This window comes from Engystomops pustulosus, chromosome 3 (genome assembly GCF_040894005.1).
Source record: "Engystomops pustulosus chromosome 3, aEngPut4.maternal, whole genome shotgun sequence".
NCBI classification, from domain to species: domain Eukaryota; kingdom Metazoa; phylum Chordata; class Amphibia; order Anura; family Leptodactylidae; genus Engystomops; species Engystomops pustulosus.
Genome location: NC_092413.1, coordinates 17,595,893 through 17,618,198, shown reverse-complemented (window position 1 = coordinate 17,618,198; position 22,306 = coordinate 17,595,893). Strand labels below are relative to the sequence as shown.

The window sequence follows — 22,306 nt, the reverse complement described above, 5'->3', positions numbered from 1 at the left end:
TGCAGCTACAACTGAATAAAATATTCAGTTTCGACTTACATACAAATTCAACTTAAGAACAAACCTATGGACCCTATCTTGTACGTAACCCAGGGACTGCCTGTATCTCTCACAGCTTGTTATACCCAATCCTGTGGACCCCTCACCCATCATAGACACTGCGCGCACTGCTGCTCTCCTTATATCCAGGTTACTACTGGAAATAACCAAATACAATCAGAAGTGGACAAGAGACTTCATTTTTGATATCACGGGGGCAGAACCTGCTACAATTTTCAATGTATTCATTATCTGGGGGATGTGTTGTATTAAGATCGTGCGAATTCCTTGAAGCAACGTTTTGTGTCCCATAGCAACCAATTACAAATCTAGTTTGTATTATTTATATTTCACAAAAATAAAATCTGTGTTGTGATTATTATTAAGGGCGATTTAGACTATTTATTTTTTGTATGGTTTACACACATTTTAGCATTATTACAAATTCTCCAAATATGAGGGAAAATACTTTATTAACCAGGACATGGCAGACATGCTCAATCGATTTATCTGCACTCAGCTACATAGACTTTCGCGGTGAAGCCTTAAGCCCCGCCCACTAAGCTTTGGTGACTGAGGGAAAGGTTTGTCTTATTTTGGAGCAGGAATGGCCGGGGGTTATGTGGACTGTCACTGCCATATGACAGCCGAGGAGTTCTCTCAGGTAATCACTGCGCAGTAGTTATGTGTTTTCCTCGCACACTGCACACACCGCTCTATAGATAAAACTAACGGCGACCACGGAGTGACGGTTTTTCCTCTGTAAACCTATGGCGGCGGCCATTTTCTTGGAGACCACGGCTGGAGACGTCTTGTGTTTGATCTCTAGTGTTTAGTGTCAGTTCTTCACAATGTCTTGTGGTGTTATAATGAGCTGATAGTACCACTGCTTGCTGTATGTCAGTATAGGAGGTGCGCTTTGATATGAGTGCTTCCATAGACAGCTGCTGTCCTAGCTACTTGCATGGGGGTCAGTTCCTATACAGCCTGTAGTTACAACAGTCACTGTTTATGTAGGCACTATGATTCATAGTCATTTATTTAGCAAGAAGTTCCTACTTTCTTTCCACTGGAAGTAAACACAGAAGCTTTCTACAGAATGACAGCAAGCAGAGATCTAGACAACAGCAAGGAATTGATACTGAAAATATATTGGAAAATTGTATAACATTTTCTTACACAAACCATATCAATTATTTACTGAAAGTGGACAACCCCTTTAAGCACAAGTAAAGGAAGCATTGTGTAGAGCACTTTATAACCTTTCCAGACTTACATAATTTTTTTCCCGTATCATTTTAGAAAAATTAAGTTTTTCTAATCTTTATGCAAATTAGCTGTGCAGTGGAGACAGGCCCGCTGTGCACCTGTTCTTTCACAGCACTGACCAGCAGCACCCATTTTAATAGTGACATCCCTTGTAGAAAGAAGCTGAAGAAACAAGAAGCTAATTTGCATAAGAAAACAAACTAAATTATCTGTAAAATGACGGGTGGCTCAGAAACAAGTAATGTACATCAATAGTACTTATGGAGCGCTCTGCACAATGCTAGCCTCACTCAGGATTCCTTTACAGGAAATGTACAAAATCAACCACGATAAACCACGATCAACCACGATAAAAAATTCTTTTTTTTTTGCACTCGATCTTAACAGAAAAAAAAATTAAATGTAGAGATTTTTACTAATTTATTAAACAAGAAAAACTGAAATCTCCCCTGCTGATTTGCCCCCTGGTGTTAACTATTTGGCCACAGGTGATGAGTATTCGGCCCTCGTGATGAGTATTCAGCCCCCGGTGATAAGTATTCAGCCCCAAGTGATAAGTATTCAGCCCCAAGTGATAAGTATTCAGCCCCAAGTGATAAGTATTCAGCCCCAAGTGATAAGTATTCAGCCCCCGGTGATAAGTATTCAGCCCCCGGTGATAAGTATTCAGCCCCCGGTGATAAGTATTCAGCCCCCGGTGATAAGTATTCAGCCCCCGGTGATAAGTATTCAGCCCCCGGTGATAAGTATTCAGCCCCCGGTGATAAGTATTCAGCCCCCGGTGATAAGTATTCAGCCCCCGGTGATAAGTATTCGGCCCCCGGTCATAAGTATTCAGCTCCTTGTAATAAGTATTCAGCCCCCGGTGATAAGGATTCAGCCCCCGGTGATAAGTATTCAGCCCCCGGTGATAAGGATTCAGCCCCCGGTGATAAGGATTCAGCCCCCGGTGATATGGATTCAGCCCCCGGTGATAAGGATTCAGCCCCCGGTGATAAGTATTCAGCCCCCGGTGATGAGGATTCAGCCCCCGGTGATGAGGATTCAGCCCCCGGTGACAAGTATTCAGCCCCCGGTGATAAGTATTCTGCTCCTGGTGATAAGTATTTAGCCCCTGGTGATAAGTATTTAGCCCCTGGTGATAAGTATTCAGCCCCTGGTGATAAGTATTCAGCCCCCGGTGATAAGTATTCAGCCCCCGGTGATAAGTATTCAGCCCCTGGTGATAAGTATTCAGCCCCCGCTGATAAGTATTCAGCCCCCAGTGATAAGTATTCAGCCCCCGGTGATAAGTATTCAGCCCCCGGTGATAAGTATTCAGCCCCCGGTGATAAGTATTCAGCCCCCGGTGATAAGGATTCAGCCCCCGGTGATAAGGATTCAGCCCCCGGTGATAAGGATTCAGCCCCCGGTGATAAGGATTCAGCCCCCGGTGATAAGGATTCAGCCCCCGGTGATAAGGATTCAGCCCCCGGTGATAAGTATTCAGCCCCCAGTGATAAGTATTCAGCCCCCGGTGATAAGTATTCAACCCCCGGTGATAAGTATTCAGCCCCCGGTGATAAGTATTCATTCGCCCCTTTGCTCACTGTGGAGTAGAAGCAGTTTTGGAGCTGGTACAGCCAGGAGTCTTCTTGGGAAGATGGTACAAGTTCCTCACCCCTGGATTTGGGGATCCTCTGCCTCCTCCTTGAAGTTTCTTTCCCTTCTGTCAGGTTGGATGGTGAACGTTGGTGGAAGACATTTTCCAGTCTCCCCAGAGATGCTCCATTGGGTTTAGGTCCGGGCTCTGGCTGGGCCGGTCATGAGGTCGTGGAGGCTGCAGTGATTGGAGACTCCCATCTCCCTACTGCATCTCTGGAGCTCAGTCACAGTGATCCTGGGGTTCTTATTTACCTCTCTCACCAAGGCTCTTCTACCATGGTTGCTTAGTTTGGTTGGACGGCCAAAGTTGTAGTGGTCCCAAACTTCTTCCATTTAAGGATTATGGAGGCCACTGTGTTCTCAGGAAACCTCTTTGTTGTAGCTTCACAGGCTGTTACACAGTACTGAGAGGTGAGAGGGAGACATTGTAACAACCTGTGAAACTACAGCACTGAGGGTCTCTGGAAACATTAACCAGTCACGGTGCCTTGATCTTTGAAGAAGTGCCCCTGGTTTATCATAATGATTTTGATGGTAGATATCCTTTAATCAGTAAATGTGTCTTTTTGCAGCTGCACTGAATGTAGAAGTGACCACTATTTGTGCCCCTTTTCAGTCACTTCACAATTAGCGCTAATTGCTGAGCTGAACCTGTACCTCCTTGTGAACCGTGCGGAATTGCAATTATTTCCCCCTCTACACCCATAGCCACTGATTAACTGTCCTCGCAGTATATAGTAGATGAAGCTGGATATATAGCAGCAACACAGGGAAAGCTTCCTTGAATAGGACCGGCTACTGCATGGGGTGCCCCTTCCCACTTAAAAAATATACATATTAGTATACTCACACATTGTTACAATCACATATAAATACACTCATGTGCACACACAGCATATACACACACATACAGTGCCAGATGCTACATACTCACATACAGTGTATACAGCCACCATATACACATCACAGATACTGCATATATACATCACTGTATATGTTATATACATATTATGCTGGACATGTGCAGTACAATATAGATATAATGGTGCACACTCTCCATTCTTTATTGTGTCAGGTCAGATGACGGGGCCCCCTGACACTGTGATAAAAGTTGATTTTAAAAGGAAGGAAGCCGTTGATAACAAATATAAGAAGATTACCAAAGTCACGGTGCCTGGAGCTATAAGTAAGTGTCCCTGGTTTATCAGGATCAATTTTCATGGTAGATTTCCTTTAATGCATGACCCATAAGGCATCCTTGGAATTTTTCCTTCATCTCCCTCCCACATCCCAGATTCTTTAACAAGCAATGACACATTTTGCTGAATTGGCTCAGACTGGTGCACAACATTTTTCGTTCACAGTTTTTTTTCCAAGGAAAAGCCTCCTGTTCCGTCAGGAAATGAACAGAACAAATCTCTGTAATTATCACCCATTGTCTGTAGCACCCGCTGCGAGGTACCTGTGCGCTTCCTTCTCATTGATCCCTGTACATGTGTATGGACCAGTGACATAGATTTCTTTGAAGACAGAAATTGATCAAATAAACAAATTTACAGGAAAGAATAAAACATGACTCCGTTCTTGCTGTGTGGCTTCTTGTAATGTCAGCAAAAGTAACACAAATATTTGTATTCACAGGACATAGCGGATATTCTGGAAAGGTCAAGAAAAGTAGGTGGAAGTTGCTTTTTTTCCCCCTACAAATTATTTAAAGGATTTTTCCAAGACTTAAGAGATCAGTCCCTGTACAGGCGGTCCCCCTACTTAAGAACACCCCATTTACAGTGATCCCTAGTTACAAACGGACCTCTGGATATTGGTAATTACTGTACTTTAGCCCTAGGCTACAATAATCAGCTGTAACAGTTATCACAGGTGTCTGTAATGAAGCTTTAGTGTTAATCCTGGTTCTTATGACAACCCAACATTTATAACATCCAATTGTCACAGAGACCAAAAAAATTAGGCTGGATCTACAATTATAAAATATACAGTTCCGACTTACATACAAATTCAACTTAAGAACAAACCCAAGGAACCTATCGTGTACATAACGCGGGGACTGCCTGTATTAGTGCAGCAAGATCCCTACAGAGTGTATGGAGCCGCCTGTACACTGTGCGGTTATCAGATAGTGAGGGCCTGGGGGACAGACCCCCACAGATCTCCAATTCATGGTGTTAAAGGGGTTGTACCGAGTAAGAAAGTTATCTCCTATCCATAAGATCGTGAAGACAAGCTGATCAGCGAGGGTCCGACTAGCAGGACCTCCATCGATTTGGATAACCTAGTGTCTAATTCTCACTAATGGGTGGCATTCGTATAGACGCTGCTTGCATTGAGTGGAGAGGTAGGACGGTGGATGCTCATCCTGCCACTCCACCCATTAGTGAGAACAGGACCCCCATTTTATAAAGTATCCTGTTAATACAATCAGTGGGGGTCGCTAGACAATCAACTTGTTATCTCTTATCCTGTGGCTGCTGCATAGGGGATAACACGCTAATCAATGGGGGTCAGAAAACTTTTCCAAAAACAGCTCTGCACCTGCCCATGGTTTGTTTGGGTATTGCAACTCTCTGATATAAGCTGCAATACCACACACTACCCATGGTCAGGTATATAGATTTGTCTCTGAAGAAAGCAGTCAAACTTTGCAGAACGCTCTTAAAGGGGTTTTCCATCAAAGCAAGTTAGTGGATCCTGTGGATAGAGCCTAACTTGCTGATCAGTGGGGAGCTCAGTGATGGGACCCCCACATATCACTAGAATGAGGGTCTGATGTACCCCTATTGCACCTCTGGTAGCACCACTGATATGCTGGTCGCGATCTGCAATCTCCGTCAGCTCCATAGGGCAGCCCAGCCATACACGACCGGCTGCTCGGGGCATATCGGTGGTGCAACGGGGGAACAACAGACCCTCGTTCTCATGATCCTTGGGGGTCCTTTCACTGAGACCCCCACCGATTAGCAATTTAGGCCCTGGCCTGTAGATAGGGCCTAACTTGCTTTGTGGGAAAACCCCTTCAAAGGGATAAAATGTTATAACTATTCTTCATACAGAAGTGAAATACCCTGAAATCCCCTTTAAGAACTCCGATCTCTGCCTTCTTGTGTTACTGAAGAAAAGTATTCATGTATTTTGCAGGGAGGGGTCCAGGCTCTTGTGTCGGTGACAGAACACGCGGGGGAGCTGGAAAGTCTTCTACATCTTTCAGAGAGGTTTGCATTTTTTTAGTCGGAATTAAAGGGATAAGGTTGTGGCATATCTATTGCTGCGTACACGTAGTGTGTAGTAAGCTGGATATGTGTTACGTAGATATGGGTGACACCCATAGTTGTTAAGCCCCCAATTAATCTATCATTTATAATAATGGACTTTATGCCCACCCATGGGTGATGCCACACGTGGCGTTTTTGGTCTATTTTTAAGCATGCTTTTTTTAAAATTCATCAGTTTTTGACCGTTTTTCCTGATTATCTTAATAGATAAACAGGTTCTAAGCAGCCAAACGCATGGTAAATGGTGAAAAAGTCCAAAAAATGAATGCATTTTTAAAACAGGCTTAAAACGCATGTTCTAAAACGGACCAAAAACGCCACGTGTGGCAATACTCTTAGGCTAATGCATCCTCCACACCCCTTTCAGGTACCCCTATACATATGTCATGATATTTACGTATTCTATGTGTTTTCCAGGTACCCCCATTATATCATGCCATGCTTCGGAGTACATCCTATCCAGAGTAAAGCGGACGGCTATCGCAGTGTCACATTGCAGGTAGACAATCACTTTATGTACCTCTAATACTTGTCCAATACTGAGCAGTGATGACCAGTGGCCATCAGAATGCAAAGAGTGAAGTGTTAGCACCATGTCCTATAAAGAAGCTGTAAGAACTGTTATCGGCAGTGCAGTTCAGCAGATTGGGAGTCCTTGCATCATATTTCTGTATGATGCAAGGACTCCCGTCCTGTACAATGTGTTCAGTCCCTGGGATCAGACTGACATACGGTTTAGTTTCCACAGGCTGAACAGGTCATGTGCAGTCGTCCTTACAGTACAATTATATTGCGTGTTTTTGGCGCAGAGTGATGCAGCTTTATATTCTATTACTTATTACATATTACTTCTTGCTATTGCAGGACCTGGAAGCCGCACTTCAACAGTTTGGAAAGATTAAAGACCATCTTGTCGGAATAGGAGAAGTAAGGGTTCAATTATGTTAAAGATCTCATTTTGTGTTTTTTTCAGTTTTTGCTCAAAAAACATTTGACTGTATCTGTATCTCAGCTGATCTGAGTTAATCACTCCTTTAAAGGCATATGTTCCCATTATCAGCAATGTGGATTTTTCACGGATATCCCACTAGACATATGATCAGGCACCAATAGGAGTGTGTATTGAGAGGAATACAAGGTGTATACATTCATATACAGTTTAGCACCCCCTAGTGTTGGCTGCTTGCAGATCCATTATGTCATTTTTTTCAAAGTGAAAAGAACTTAAAAATATAATGTTAAATATTATTTTAAACTTATAGATTGGATTAGATTTCACCCCCTGGCTCACCCCTACAGCCAAGGAGAGAGAAGAGCAGCTAAAGGTCTTCCAGGCACAGCTGGACGTCGCCAAACAAATGGACTTACCAGTGTGAGTATGCAGCAGAACCAATGCAGATACCACATCTGAGATAAATCCATCTTCCTGGGTCTACGTAGAGTATCTTTGACCTTTTAAAAGGATATTCCCATCATTTATTGCATATCCCATAGCAGTGAAATCAAAGAGGTTAGGACTTTTGCAGTCCCTTGCATCATCAGATGCAGATCCTAGAGATGAACATATTCTATATTCTTATACAGGCCGTCCCCAGGTTACGTACAAGATAGGTTCTGTAGGTTTGTTCTTAAGTTGAATTTGTATGGAACTGTATATTTTATAATTGTAACTCCAGACAAATTTATTTGGTCTTTATGACTATTGGATTTTAAAAATGTTGAATTGTCATAAGAACCAGAATAAAGCTTCATTACAGACACCTGTGATATCTGTTATAGCTGATTATTGTAGCCGAAGGATAAAGTACAGTAAATTACCAACTTCCAGAGGTCCGTTTGTAACTAGGGGTCGTCGTAGGACTAGTAGGACCCCCTTCTACTGATCACCTGGAAGGGATCTATGACATAAGATAAAGTTGTAAAAGTTTAAAAAATTTCTATTATTACAGAAATGTCCATTCTCGATCAGCTGGAAGACAAACTATAGCTTTCCTTAAGGAACAAGGTAGGAAAATTGTAACCAAAAAACTAATTGACATATCCAACTCAAAGGGATAACTTGCAGATTGCTGGGGGTCTGATTGAAAGCCCCCTGAATCCTCTCTGTGAGTGAGTTGTTCTTGCACAGACCTATAGAAATTAATTGAAAGCTGGTCACACATGTGCATTGGCTCAGGTATTTTGGTCCCCTTTTTCCCCTATTGTTGGAGGTCTCTGTAGTCGGACACATATTGTCTTTATTTAGGAAGCTATCCCTAACGCACCAGATAGGGAATAACTTCCTAATGGTTGAAGTCCCAACAGTTGGGACCCCCACTGATAATGAAAACGAGACCTCCATTAGGAGAACAGATATCCCGTTCAGGCCAAGCATGCACCCTGCTTCTCCATTCAGTTCTATGATATTGGCTGGAGTTAACCAAGCGCTGCGCTTGGCAATCTCCAAACGCTCAGTGGAGTTCCAGCTGCAGGACATTCAATATTTAGGAGGTTATTCCCTGTCCTGTGGATTGGTGATCACTTCCTTAGTTGGCACAACCCCTTTTATGCTGTGCATAGTATATATGTGTCTTTGGCAAGACCAATCTCTTTGCGGGGTCCAACCTTCTCATTCTAAAGACGCCCATACACATTAGTTATATGTAGGAAGAACCTTCAGATTTCAGCTGGACTCTACTATATACAGTTTGTAAGCCTTCTGAACCACAGGATTACAAGCAGATTAAAAAGAGTTGGATATGCTGTGACCCCACTGATCAGAAGAACAGCACCCCAAGCGATCCAGAGAATGGGGGTCCCGTTCTCATTGATGGGTGGAGTCGGACAAGAATCCTGCTTCCCTATTCAATAGTATGGTTGGGTTGGAAATTGCCAAGCACTCACCTATCTCATAGACTGTGAATGAGAATGCTGTAGATACCGCAGTATTGTGCGCCTCCCATAAGTGAACCCATGTGGTTAGTGGGGGGTCTAAGCTGTTGGACCCTCATTGATAAACTTGTTATACCTCACCCTGTTAACAGGGGATAACTTGCAGTGTTGTAACTACCCTTTTAAGGGTGATGGCACACTCGGCGTTTTGAACGCGGTTTTGGGCCGTTTTAAGCAGTCAGTTAAAAAACGCATACATTTTTTGAAGCGCATCCGTTTTTGACAGGTTTGACCAATTATCTTAATTAAAACTGGTCAAAAAGGGATGCGTTTTTTAACGGACTGCTTAAAAACGTCCCAAAACGGGTTCAAAACGCCATGTGTGGCATCACCCTAAGGTGTGTGGTGTGTATTTCAGGTGCTGATAAAGTCTTAATGCACAATTTTGCTGGCCGCCCCTCCGCCGCTCTGGAAGGAGTGCACGCCGGATACTTCTTCTCCTTCCCTCCCGCTGTCGCTAATAACGATCAGGTAACTTGAATTATTACAGTCTTAATAGCCTCGTAGAAGGCGGAATCTATATTGTAATTTGTGTAAATGTTTCCAGATTTTTGATTAGTTATTATAACTTCATACAATCTATTCAACAATATCCTGCTGATTACCGATTTTTGTCTTCTGCCAACTAAAGAGAGAGAAATTGATCAGACAGATCCCGTTGGAGAATATCTGCTTAGAGACGGACTCACCAGCTCTCGGCCCTAACAGGGAGGTATGATATGTCCGATCACAGGGGGTCCGACTGCTGATATTGGCCTCAATGCATAGATTTAGACTCTGGCATTGGGTAAGGAGTCCCAAAGAAGTGAATGGCAGCCAAACATTCTGCCAAACATGGGGGTCTAACCCCCACTATAAGACATTTATCCACAGGATACAGTTATCTAGTACACATAGTGGACATTGTATATTAACATTTCTTTCTATATTTCAGGAAAGGAATATACCATCCAATATCTTTATCTCCTGTGAATACATCGCTCGTGTGAAGGGCCTATCACCGGCCAAAGTCTGTGAGGTGACTGCACACAATGCCTTCCGGCTCTTTCCAAAGATGCGCCACAAGCTGAATGAATAACCAATATTAAAGGGAGACTATCAGCAATTTTGACCACCTCCTGCAAACTCCACTCCCCCTCCCCACCCCTCCGTGCCTGTGTGACAACTTTACTGTCCAATCAGGAGACCCTTACAGAGCAGAGCGTCCGTTAAGAAAGTCGTGAAGGAAGGGTCCGCCCCTTTGACACTTAAAATTACAGCATTACCCCGGACTGCAGTGGCCAAAGCTCAGGAGAGTGATGTGTCCTCTTCATTGTCTCTACCAGACACAGCGCCAATCATTTGGTAGTGGCCGTGTCTGGTATTATAGTGTCGCTGTATTTACTTCAATAGAATTCAGCTGAAATTAGCTGTAATACCAGGTATAGACACTAGCCAGAATATGGCGCTGTTTCTGATAAACAATGAGGGGGATGTGGTTTGGTTGGAAGGGGTGCAGGTAGTCAGACCCAACTCCTTCTGATATTCTTGACTTTTCCTAAGGAAAATGTATTAATTCCAAAGTCTTGGAGAAAACTGAAAAATTCTATGAATAGAGTATGAATGAATAAAATGGAGTAGTCTGTTTGTCTATAAAGTTAACTTTGAAGTTGACTCCGTTTTTATATGGCTGCAGTTTTCTCAGCCCCTAAATTGGAGATCCATCAAATCTGTTGTCTATATCATCCAATCACAGCACAGCTTTCATTAGTCAAAAGCAGAATTTGAAACGTGAGCTATGCTGTGATTGCTTATTATTGCCCATAAAGATTGGTTTTCCTTATACAGATATGTATGGGTGTCATACATTTCCCCATAACGAAGTCAGATGAGATCATCATCAAAGCTGAGGACAATGGATACTTATGAAACATGACCATGTTTTGTTGACTATAGAAACCTATCATACTGCAGCTTTTAGGGTTGCGCCTAGTTTGCACATCACCGAGACCCCCACAGATCACGAGAACGGGGGGTTCCGATGTGGTCCGAGGTACCTCATTGGACCTCTTGTCGTTCCCTGCATGTCTGTTCTGCTCCATTCATCTATATGGAGTTGACGAAGATTGTCCAACTTGTTAGGTGGGAAAACCCCTTTAAACTGTCTTTTTTTTCCTAAATTACACCCCCTTTGCGATGTGACATGTCCCATGTTGTGATGCTGATACTGTAGATAACTATCACATCCCAAAAATTTGCCATCACATATAAAGTATCTAAGCCAGTGGATGCGGGAGCACTGCGTTGGGTCCCAGAGATTTGGCGACTCTGGCAGGACATTGGGAGACTCCTAAATGTTCTAAAGTTTAATAGGGGGCTCATAGGTATTTTTATTTCCCAAATATCAGAATACGGTTGTGTAGCTGATTGTGACTGCAACGTCTGCCTCCATTTGCTGTAAAACAAACATGTCATTGTTCCCATCTTGTTGTGATAACCTTCACCCGCAGAGAATATCTGGAGTGCTTCATTCTGTATGTGACTCTGAATGTTCTCCCTGACCGCGCCATTAACAGCGGGAACAGGACAAATAGCGAGAACGAGCCTCCTGAAATCTTACCAAGCTAAACAGATGGAAATAAATGTGTAGTGAGCACGGCCGTGGCTGAAATCTTTTATGGAAATGCTATTTTTGCCTAATACAACTTGCAAACTTTCCACCGCCTCCTGCTGGGGTGTTCTTTAAAGGGGAAATCCTTCCTGACTCCCATTGATTCTCAAATGAATGGGCTGGGGAGCTCCATAGAGGACCTGAAGCCCTTCAACGACGGATGGAAATTTCCATCCCTGGTTGAACAAAAATGGGACCACTTACCACTGACACCACTCGACACAGCGCAGAACCTTTAATCTAGGCATACAAGTTGTGTTTGTTAACACATTGTAAACGTAATCCAATTGCATTTACACTTTGTAAACATTCTGTTGACATAGCTTTTACATTGTGTTAACAGTGCATAAGCGCAATGTAAACACATGTATTCACTCAATTTAAATGTAAATTTAGTTATGCGGCTACTGGGGCGTGGAGTAGCCGGGCACGAGGCTACACGGCGCAGCTACTCCACGCCCCAGTAGCCACGTTACTCCTCCTACCCTGTGGTGTGCGGCGCACAGCTCCTCGTAGCTGCGTGCCCTCATCCGACATGCAGGCCCGCGGCAGAGCGGCAACAGCTCCGGGGCCGGAGCTACTGCGCATGCGCAGTAGCCGGCTTGTCGGACGACAGGGTAGGAGCCGCACACAACACGGTAGGAGGAGTAACGTGGCTACTGGGACGTGGAGTAGCCGCGCCGTTTAGCCTCGTGCCCGGCTACTCCACGCCCCAGTAGCCGCATAACTAAATTTACATATTAAGGGAATAAAGTTTATTAAAAGTTAGCGAGGGCGTGAGGATTAGCTCTAAAAAGAGCTATCCTCACGTCCCTTACATTCGCCTACCACCCGATCTACCTGTATAGGTAGAATCGTGGTGGTAGGTGCCCTTTAAGTCACTTTACTTTTCTGTTGTCCACCTCGTACGTCGTTCCCCTTAGGGTGCTGAATGCTTTTACAAGGCACTGTATATACTTATCTATTGTACATCTATGTCTGCTTTTCTCCATCCCAACCGAACAAGAAATACACAGAGAACATACAGTAGCACATATGAAGAAACACAAGGGAAGGCTTCATACACTATTTATTAGATAGTATCTGAAGAGTGGGAGGTAGCAGTTCACATTGTAATAACCATAAATATTCCTAAACGTTCTGCAGGTTGCTGGTGGCAGTGGCCATGTCATATGTTTCACAATAAGAAGCTTATACTGCTTACACCAGATGTCCAGCACCTGAAAGACAAATATATACAGATCAATCACCGTGCATCATATATAAAGGACATACTGTACTGTATATAGGAAGGTACAGCCTTCTGTATAAGAGTACATTCACATTATACATACGAGATGATCTGTAAATACAACATTCCCCCACGTGTGTATGACAATGGTTTGTTAATATTTAGGAGGAGACCGTCACCATGGTGCATTCTGTGACAAGGAGATGAAAACATCCACGTTACTAATGCCATGTACATTACTTTTAAAGGGGGTTCCCTTACTGTTGTCTTGAGTAAAATGCGTTGACCCTCAAAAAAAAGCAATAACTACTATGAAATGTGAGTGCAGATGGATATTTTGTTTCCTCTATTGATGATCTATCCTTCGAACAGGTCATCCTTTTCACACTGGAGGGGGTACAGGATTTTGTACTCCCAACAATCTGATATTGATAATCACCCTGTCCATAAAGTTACTCTCTCTCTGAAGGACCTCTCCAGGTTTTATGTAATACTTAATTCCCCCTGTGGAGGCACTATAGGGATATTGAATGATTATGTTTAAAGGGAACCTACCACCACGATTCTACCTATAAAGGTAGAAAGGGTTGTAGGTGCATGTATGGACGTGAGGATAGCACGTTTTAGAGCTAATCCTCATGCCCCCACTATCTTTTTAAAATCTTTATTGCCCTAATATGTAAATTTTGTAAAGTGGCTACTGGGGCGCAGAGTAGCCGGACATGAGACTACACGTCGCGGCTACTCCACGCCCCAGTAGCCTCTTTGCTCCCCCTACCCCAAGATCTTCGGCGCACAGCTCCTCGTAGGCCCCTGCTCCAAAGCCAGAGCTACTGCGCATGCGAAGAAATCTGGCTTTTCGGACGAGGGCGCGCAGCAACGAGGAGCTGCGCGCCGAAGATCTCGGGATAGGAGGAGCAAAGAGGCTACTGGGGCGTGGAGTAGCCACGACGTGTAGCCTCATGTCCGGCTACTCTGCACCCCAGTAGCCACTTTACAAAATTTACATATTAGGGCAATAAAGATTTTAAAAAGATAGCGGGGACATGAGGATTAGCTCTAAAAAGGGCTATCCTCACGTCCCATACATCCACCTACCACCCGTTCTACCTTTATAGGTAGAATTGTGGCGGAAGGTTACCTTTAACCACAGATTACAACAGTTTGTTCGGGTCCCTGCCAGAACCGAGAGAGATCCTTCTAAGAAGTCAACTTAGAGGCTGCCTATACTGTATATCTGTCATCTTGCTGACCGAAACCAACATACCCTACACGTTTTTGTTCTTGTACAATAACTAATTGTGGTGTTTAGTCTGTGATGACTCAAAAATGATCAAAAAGCAAGTTCTTAGTATTTTATGATGATGGGACTAATTCCTGTCACCCAGAACAGTTTAGATTGCTCAATACCTGTCATGATAATTGTGAACAGATTGTTCCGATTGTATTTATAGCAATTATCAAAGTGTATGGGAACTTTAACATGTATTACAGTATATCTTTGACTTTCGTTCCTTTGTGTCACCCCAGTGAGTTTGAATGGAAAGCTACTCTACTTCTCCACTTCTAATGCAATAGGGGTTGTTTAATCCTTAAAGCAACCAATACGATTTAAAGCAAAAGAAAAGCAGGAACAAAAATAGCCTTGTGACCCCAATTTTTTAAGTTTCTGCAACAAACCTGGCTACTAGTAGCTGCTGACAGATTTCAGATGGCGATCCTATATAGGGCCCAAGGCGGAACTTTTTCACTGTTCATTAGATACACCCCTGAATCGTTCATATTTTAGACATATACCAGTGGCGTAACTAGAAGCTGGTGGGCCCCAGTGCAAAGTCAGTGCCAGGTCCCTGATTATAATGTATGGTTTATAGTAATAGTCTTCTCATGTGGGAAAGTGACATCATAAGCCTAAATCTCTTGGGCCCGGGTGCGATTGCAACCATTGCACCCCCTCAGGTTACGCCCCTGACATATACCATCTCCATATATGGTGAAAACTGACTTATAAGGAGTCGGCCTTATACAGCAGTAGATTAGAATAGTGAGGATTTGGGTGGTAGCCCGGGGAGAGGGGGGCAGGCATGGCCACCCAAACCGCCCGCCAAATTTGATGCCGAGTAATCCTTGTACATCTGTTTCTGCTTTCAATACACAGTTACCCAAGAGCCATTACGGAACCTTTGAAGGTCCTCCATAGGTCCTGAAACTCTAGATTGAAAGCAGGCAGAAGGGACACATTCTGCATTCCCTAAAAAGTTTGATTGTATCATATGTAGGAAGTGATTCCAGACTTGTAGGGGCTATAATATTCCTAATCCGTCCCAGCGATTGTGTATGGAGCACTCAGTCCCTGAAGTTTAACATGATAACTTGTACTGTCATTGATTTAATGGTCACCTTTTTTTCCAGCCCCTAGTCTGGTACGGTCCATCAGCTCTATATGTTCCTTTACACTCCAACTTCATTGCCCACTTACCTGCATTGGAAAAATGCCTCCTTTCTCTATGCACTGGTGTCATAACGGTCCATGAGCTTCTAGACTCCATGGATGGTGCCGGCCTCTCATTGATGACGCTTTGCAGGTGTTGATGGAAGTGTCTCCTCTCCCGCCTGCACCAGTACTGGTTGGGATGTCTCTCCACCAGACACCCGCTCTCTCTTTTCTCATAGATTTCCTGCAATCTTTCGGCTTGGTCGGACATTTGGTCAGCAGCGCTGCTCATCACTGAGATGATCTGCAGATAATCTGTCTCATGTTACCCAGGGCAGTGGACAATGAGTCCTGTTACCATGGTGGTGAAACATAAGCCTCTCCATGGAAACCCAGAACAGGATTCCTACCATTTTTGGGATGTCTGGACACTTTGGAAGGAAGAAAGAGGAGTAATTAGATCACATTATATTAAACATTTCTAATAAAATTTTATTAATTTACTTTTTTAGAAACGTAGCTACTTGCCAGAGTTGTTACTTATGTCCCATCTGTACAAAATAAATAAAATGTAACAATGCAAAGAGTAAAAAAAAAAAATAGATAAAACGTTACATGATAAAGAATTAGCGGAGTCAGTGGATGTTAAATTAGTGTCTAAAAGGGACTGGAAGATAGAGTTACCGGGAATGAGATAACTTTCTCCGAAGTGCTGTGTTTTGCAGTGTCAGTATCACACCGAGTCCATCTCATTAATATATTCTAATGCATTGTGGACAGACTCCTGATAGCAGAAGTGGAGGAAGAAGTGACAGATGTGTTTTATGATGAGTCTACCTTGGCTTACATACACAAACTGATGGACAGAGAGCTGTCAATCACTGTGCGTGGGTGGGGTAATCAGGACTCTCCCTGTCAATCACAAAGTATGGATGGGGTAATAAGGGCTCTCACTGTCAATCACCATGTGTGAAGGGTAATTAGGACTCTCCCTGTGAATCACTGTGTGTCGGCGGAGTAATCAAGACTCTCTCTGTCAGTCACTGTATGTGGGCGGAGTAATAAGGACTCTCACTGTCAATCACTTTGTGTGTGTGGGGAGGTAATCAGGACTATCCCTGTCAATCACTGTGTGTGGGCGGAGTAATCGGGACTCTCCCTGTCGCTCACTATGTGTGGGCGGAGTAATCATGTTTCTCCTTTTTAAAATCACTGTGAGGGCGGAGTAATCAGGACTCTCCCTGTCAGTCACTGTGTGTGGGCGGAGTAATCAAGACTCTCACTGTCGATCACTGTGTGTAGGTGGGGTAATCAGGACTCCCTGTCAATCACCGTGTGTGGGCGGGGTAATTAGGACTGTCACTCACTATGTGTGGGCGGAGTAATCATGTTTCTCCTTTTTAAAATCACTGTGTGTGGGCGAGGTTATCAGGACTCTCTGTCAATCACCATATATGGGCGGAGTAATCAGGACTCTTACTGTCAATCGATGTATGTTGGTGGGGTAATAAGGACTGTCCCTTTCAATCACTGTGTCAATCCGGACCCCAATATGTGTGCATGGAGTAATGAAGAGTCTCACTGTCAATCACTATATCAGGGCAGTGTACAAGAAATTGTGATTATTTCATTGCAGACAGCTCACAGCTGATCATTGCAGCCTGGGACTTAAGTAGAGTAAATTTCCAGCATCCAGAGAGCTTCACCAGAGGTCACAGTAGGCAGAGCAGTCCATCTGTAACTAGGGGACGTCTTTAATTTAGTTATGTTGTGGACTGCCTGTATATTATGTGGGGGGCCACTAGGATATGTATTATAATGTGTGGGAATGCTAGGTGGTGGGACATAGGATCCGGCTTAGGGTGTCCTCACACGTACCACAAAGAATCGGTAACCAATCGGTGTATTGTGTTAGTTACCGATCACACGCGTTTCCTTAAAAACACATATGCAATCGGGCTGTGGCATGCCACTGTGCGCTTTCACTGCGCTTCTAAGGCTGTGGTCACATGTGGCGTTTTGAGCCCGTTTTTGGCCCATTTTAAGCAGTCCGTTAAAAAACGCCATGCGTTTTTCGAAAACGCATCTGTTTTTCACCGGTTTTACCAATTAATGTAATAAACTGGTCAAAAACTGATGCGTTTTTAACGGACTGCTTAAAATTGGGCAAAAAACTGATTCAAAACGCCACGTGTGACCGCAGCCTAAACGGAATCAAACCGGTACGTGTGACCGCACCCTCAGGTCTTCAAAAACCTTCTTTCCCTTTTCCACCCTCACAAAAATTAGGAGGTGTGTTAAAGGAAGTCTACAACCTCCATCAAGCTTTATTTTGTGCCTGTAGTAGACAATTGAGCTGAGATTCCATTCATTATTTGTGTCCATAATGTCCATCTCCAACATTTATTTATATATTTCACACAAAAATCTAATATTGTCAATAAAGTTAAGAAAACATAAACCGTTATCGCCTTCATTTGCACAAGCCAATCACACATAAGATAACATTTCTGTTCTGTATGCCGCATAAATGAAAGTCGTCATTTGATTGGTGGTCGCTGCAATTAGCTCAAAACGTATATGGCACGAGGCAAAAAAAACCCCGCCTATTTTCTACGCTTCCTTTTATCTCTAGTCATACACACACACCCCACTTTCAGATGAATGGGCGTCTCCACAATAGTAGAAGTCAGTATGTGATTGGTTGAATATATAATAGGCGGTTTGTGATTGGTCGTGGTGTGCCGGCTCATTTCTGGAGGAGGGGATGACTAGCGGGAGCTGTCAGCCGTGTTCTCTCACACACTGTATACACGCTGAGTGATGCGTCCTGTCTCCGCCGGTCATAGCCGCTATCATGGTGTTAACGGAGCTCAACCATCACCACAACGGCCTCAGCCTGAGTAAGGAGGTGAGCGGGGACGGCCTGGCCAGCCCGAGCAGTAATGGGGTACCGGTGCCGGTGCAGGAGGAGAGACAAGCCATGCTCCCCGGTGCCGGGCCGCTGCTGGAGACCCGGCTGTACCGGAGACGCTTCGTGGTGCTGGCCGTGTTCTCGCTCTACTCCCTGGTGAACGCCTTCCAGTGGATCCAGTACAGCATCCTCGCCAGCATCTTCACCGGCTTCTACGGCGTCTCGTACCAGGACGTGGACTGGCTGTCCGTGGTCTACATGGTGGCCTACATCCCGCTCATCTTCCCGGCCACCTGGCTGCTGGACACCCGGGGGCTGCGGGTCACTGCGCTGCTGGGCTCCGGCCTCAACTGCCTGGGAGCCTGGATCAAGTGTGCGAGCGCCCGACCCGACCTCTTCCCGGTCACCATGTTCGCGCAGGTGGTGTGCTCCCTGGCGCAGGTCTTCATCCTCGGGCTGCCCTCACAGGTGGCGTCTGTTTGGTTCGGTCCAAAGGAGGTGTCCACTGCCTGTGCCACAGCTGTGCTGGGCAACCAGGTGGGTACCAGGAGCTGGGTGGGGTCCTGGGCATGTATTAGTATGGGGTATCCTAGCAGTGGTCTGTATACTGGGCAACCAGGTGGGTACCAGGAGCTGGGTGGGGTCCTGGGCAAGTATTAGTATGGGGTATCCTAGCAGTGGTCTGTATACTGGGCAACCAGGTGGGTAGCGGGAGCTGGGTGGGGTCCTGGGTATGTATTACTATGGGGCATACTAACAGTGGTCTGTATACTGGGCAACCAGGTGGGTACCAGGAGCTGGGTGGGGTCCTGGGCATGTATTACTATGGGGCATACTAACAGTGGTCTGTATACTGGGCAACCAGGTGGGTACCGGGAGCTGGGTGGGGTCCTGGGCATGTATTAGTATGGGGCATCCTAGCAGTGGTCTATATACTGCACAACCAGGTGGGTACAAGGAGTTGGGCATGTATTACTATAGGACCTACTACGAGTGACAATATACTGGGCAACCAGTGCCAGGAGCTGGGCATGTACTACAATGGGGCATACTAGCCGCAACATATATACTGGGCAACCAGATAGGTGCCAGGTGCTGGGCTTGTATTATTATGGGGCATACAAGCAGTGGTTTATATACTGGACAGCCAGGTGGGTACCCTGTGCCAGGTGCTGGGCATGTATTACTATAGGGCAGTGGTGGCAAACCTATGGCACGGGTGCCAGAGGCGGCACTCAGAGCCCTTTCTTTGGGCACCCGGGCCATCGCCCGAGCAGGGGCGTAACTAGGAGAGGCTGGGCCCCATAGCAGATTTCTGCATGGGGCCCCCCTACCCCTTAAAATATATATATATGGCAGGCACACGTCGGGCGCGCTGGAGAGGAGGAGAGGTGAGCGCGGCTCACCCCTCCCCTCTCCATAGAGAATAGAGCCGCATGGCCGTTCTTACGGCCATAGATAGAGCACGCTCTATCTCTTTTGCTCAAAACAGTGAGTACTCGTTGTGCTCACCGTGCCGAGCCCTGGCGTATAGAAGCTTATGGGGGAAGTATATCCGGCAGCAAATCTGCGGCCAGATATACGTCCCCCATATGTTCTTGGAAAGGTACCCCTATACAGACATGTTTATACAATTACACACATTTATACACTGATATATACACACCTTTATATACACACATAAAGTTCTACTCTCGTATACTCACACCCTTATACAGTGGCGTAACTACCCCCGTAGCAGCCGTAGCGGTTGCTACGGGGCCCGTGAGGTTCAGGGGCCCGGGGATGCACGCTCCCTGCAGTGCTTTGCCACGGCCTGGGGTAAGTGGTCCGGGGCTGCAGTGCCGGATCGTGCCCCCGGGCCCCTCCCTCTCTGTGTATCTACACGTCTCCTGAGCCCGCCCGCCTCTTTCCGGGATCCCTGCCTGCTCATATCCTTGACCTGCCCCCCAGCCACCTCTCTGACCCGCCCCCCTCATCTCCCTGACCTGCCCGCTCATCAGCCTGCAGGGCGGCACAGTTGATTCTCCGCCCCCCCCTTCCCCCGCTCGGCCCCCCCCTTCCCCCGCTCGCCCCCCCCCCGCTCGCGCCCCCCCCTCCGCTCGGCCCCCCCTTCCCCCGCTCGCCCCCCCCCGCTCGCGCCCCCCCCTTCCCCCGCTCGCGCCCCCCCTTCCCCCGCTCGGCCCCCCCCCCCGCGCCGTCTGAATGCATCTGGACACCTGCCTGAACACCCATACAGCCCCCAAACTTCCTAAAAGGTAAGTATATACAGATGTATTTATCTGTATGTATATATGTATTTATCTGTATGTATATATGTATTTATATGCATATACTGTGTACATAGTAGTGTGTATATGTGTATATATTGTATATATACTGTGTATGTGTGTATATACTGTGTATATGTGTATATATTGTATATATACTGTGTATATGTGTGTATATACTGTGTATGTGTGTATATACTGTGTATGTGTGTATATACTGTGTATATGTGTATATATTGTCTATATACTGTGTATATGTGTATATATTGTCTATATACTGTGTATATGTGTATATATTGTCTATATACTGTGTATATGTGTATATATTGCATATATACTGTGTATATGTGTATATACTGTGTATGTGTGTATATACTGTGTATATGTGTATATATTGTATATATACTGTGTATATGTGTGTATATACTGTGTATGTGTGTATATACTGTGTATATGTGTATATATTGTATATATACTGTGTATATGTGTATATATTGTATATATACTGTGTATATGTGTATATATTGTATATATACTGTGTATATGTGTATATATTGTATATATACTGTGTATATGTGTATATATTGTATATATACTGTGTATATGTGTATATATTGCATATATACTGTGTATATGTGTGTATATGTGTATATATTGTATATATACTGTGTATATGTGTGTATATGTGTATATATTGTATATATACTGTGTATATGTGTGTATATACTGTGTATATGTGTGTATATACTGTGTATGTGTGTATATATTGTATATATACTGTGTATATGTGTGTATATACTGTGTATATGTGTATATATTGTATATATACTGTGTATATGTGTGTATATACTGTGTATATGTGTATATATTGTATATATACTGTGAATATGTGTGTATATACTGTGTATATGTGTATATATTGTATATATACTGTGTATACATAAATATATATATATATATATATATATATATATATATATATATAAATCCTATGTATATATGCATCTACTATGTATACATGTATATACTGTGTATAAATGCATTGAAGCAAATACTGTATTTTTACATGCATGTATTTATATTAGCATATATATATATGATGTGTGTTTTTGTATGTGGTAAGTATGTATGCTGTATATACTGAATGTATGTTTATATTCTGTATGTATAGCAGCATGTGTGTATATGGTGTTTTTATCCTGCATGTATGTGTATATATGGTCAGTGTATACTGTATTTGTGTATGTATGTATATATATATATATTTGTGTGTGTATTGTAAATGTATTATATGTATATAATGTGTATATTGTATGAGTTTGTATATACTCTGTGTATTAGTGTATAAATGTATATGAGTGTATAAATGTGTGTATAAGTGAATGCTTGTATGTATAAGGGTGTGAGTATACGAGAGTAGAACTTTATGTGTGTATATAAAGGTGTGTATATATCAGTGTATAAATGTGTGTAATTGTATAAACATGTCTGTATAGGGGTACCTTTCCAAGAACATATGGGGGACGTATATCTGGCCGCAGATTTGCTGCCGGATATACTTCCCCCATAAGCTTCTATACGCCAGGGCTCGGCACGGTGAGCACAACGAGTACTCACTGTTTTGAGCAAAAGAGATA

General features: G+C 44.1%; 2 protein-coding genes across 6 annotated transcripts in view; both read left to right on the top strand.

The window, feature by feature from the left end:
• Positions 1-559: 559 nt before the first annotated feature.
• On the top strand, positions 560-11,835 carry LOC140121027 (putative deoxyribonuclease tatdn3-A). 2 transcript variants are annotated; one of them, XM_072140154.1, is made up of 10 exons: positions 563-703; positions 4,594-4,626; positions 6,106-6,179; positions 6,657-6,738; positions 7,104-7,166; positions 7,502-7,611; positions 8,189-8,244; positions 9,529-9,641; positions 9,802-9,882; positions 10,105-11,833. In XM_072140154.1, exons 1-10 carry the CDS (start codon positions 647-649, stop codon positions 10,246-10,248), a joined length of 813 nt encoding a protein of 270 aa, XP_071996255.1. In that variant the 5' UTR covers positions 563-646; the 3' UTR covers positions 10,249-11,833. The 2 variants fall into 2 exon arrangements, with proteins under 2 accessions (XP_071996256.1, XP_071996255.1); XM_072140155.1 differs by lacking the exon at positions 4,594-4,626 and having other exon boundaries at positions 560-703; positions 10,105-11,835.
• A 6,275-nt stretch (positions 11,836-18,110) lies between these two features.
• Positions 18,111-22,306, top strand: part of FLVCR1 (FLVCR choline and heme transporter 1) — a 31,775-nt gene continuing 27,579 nt past the window's right edge. For all 4 annotated transcript variants that reach the window (XR_011854017.1, XR_011854016.1, XM_072140150.1 and 1 more), the window contains exon 1: positions 18,111-18,936. Coding sequence is in view for 2 of the 4 variants with exons in the window: in XM_072140150.1 (XP_071996251.1) it covers positions 18,343-18,936 (594 nt within the window). In the remaining 2 variants the exon portion in view is untranslated. The remainder of the gene's footprint in view (positions 18,937-22,306) is intronic.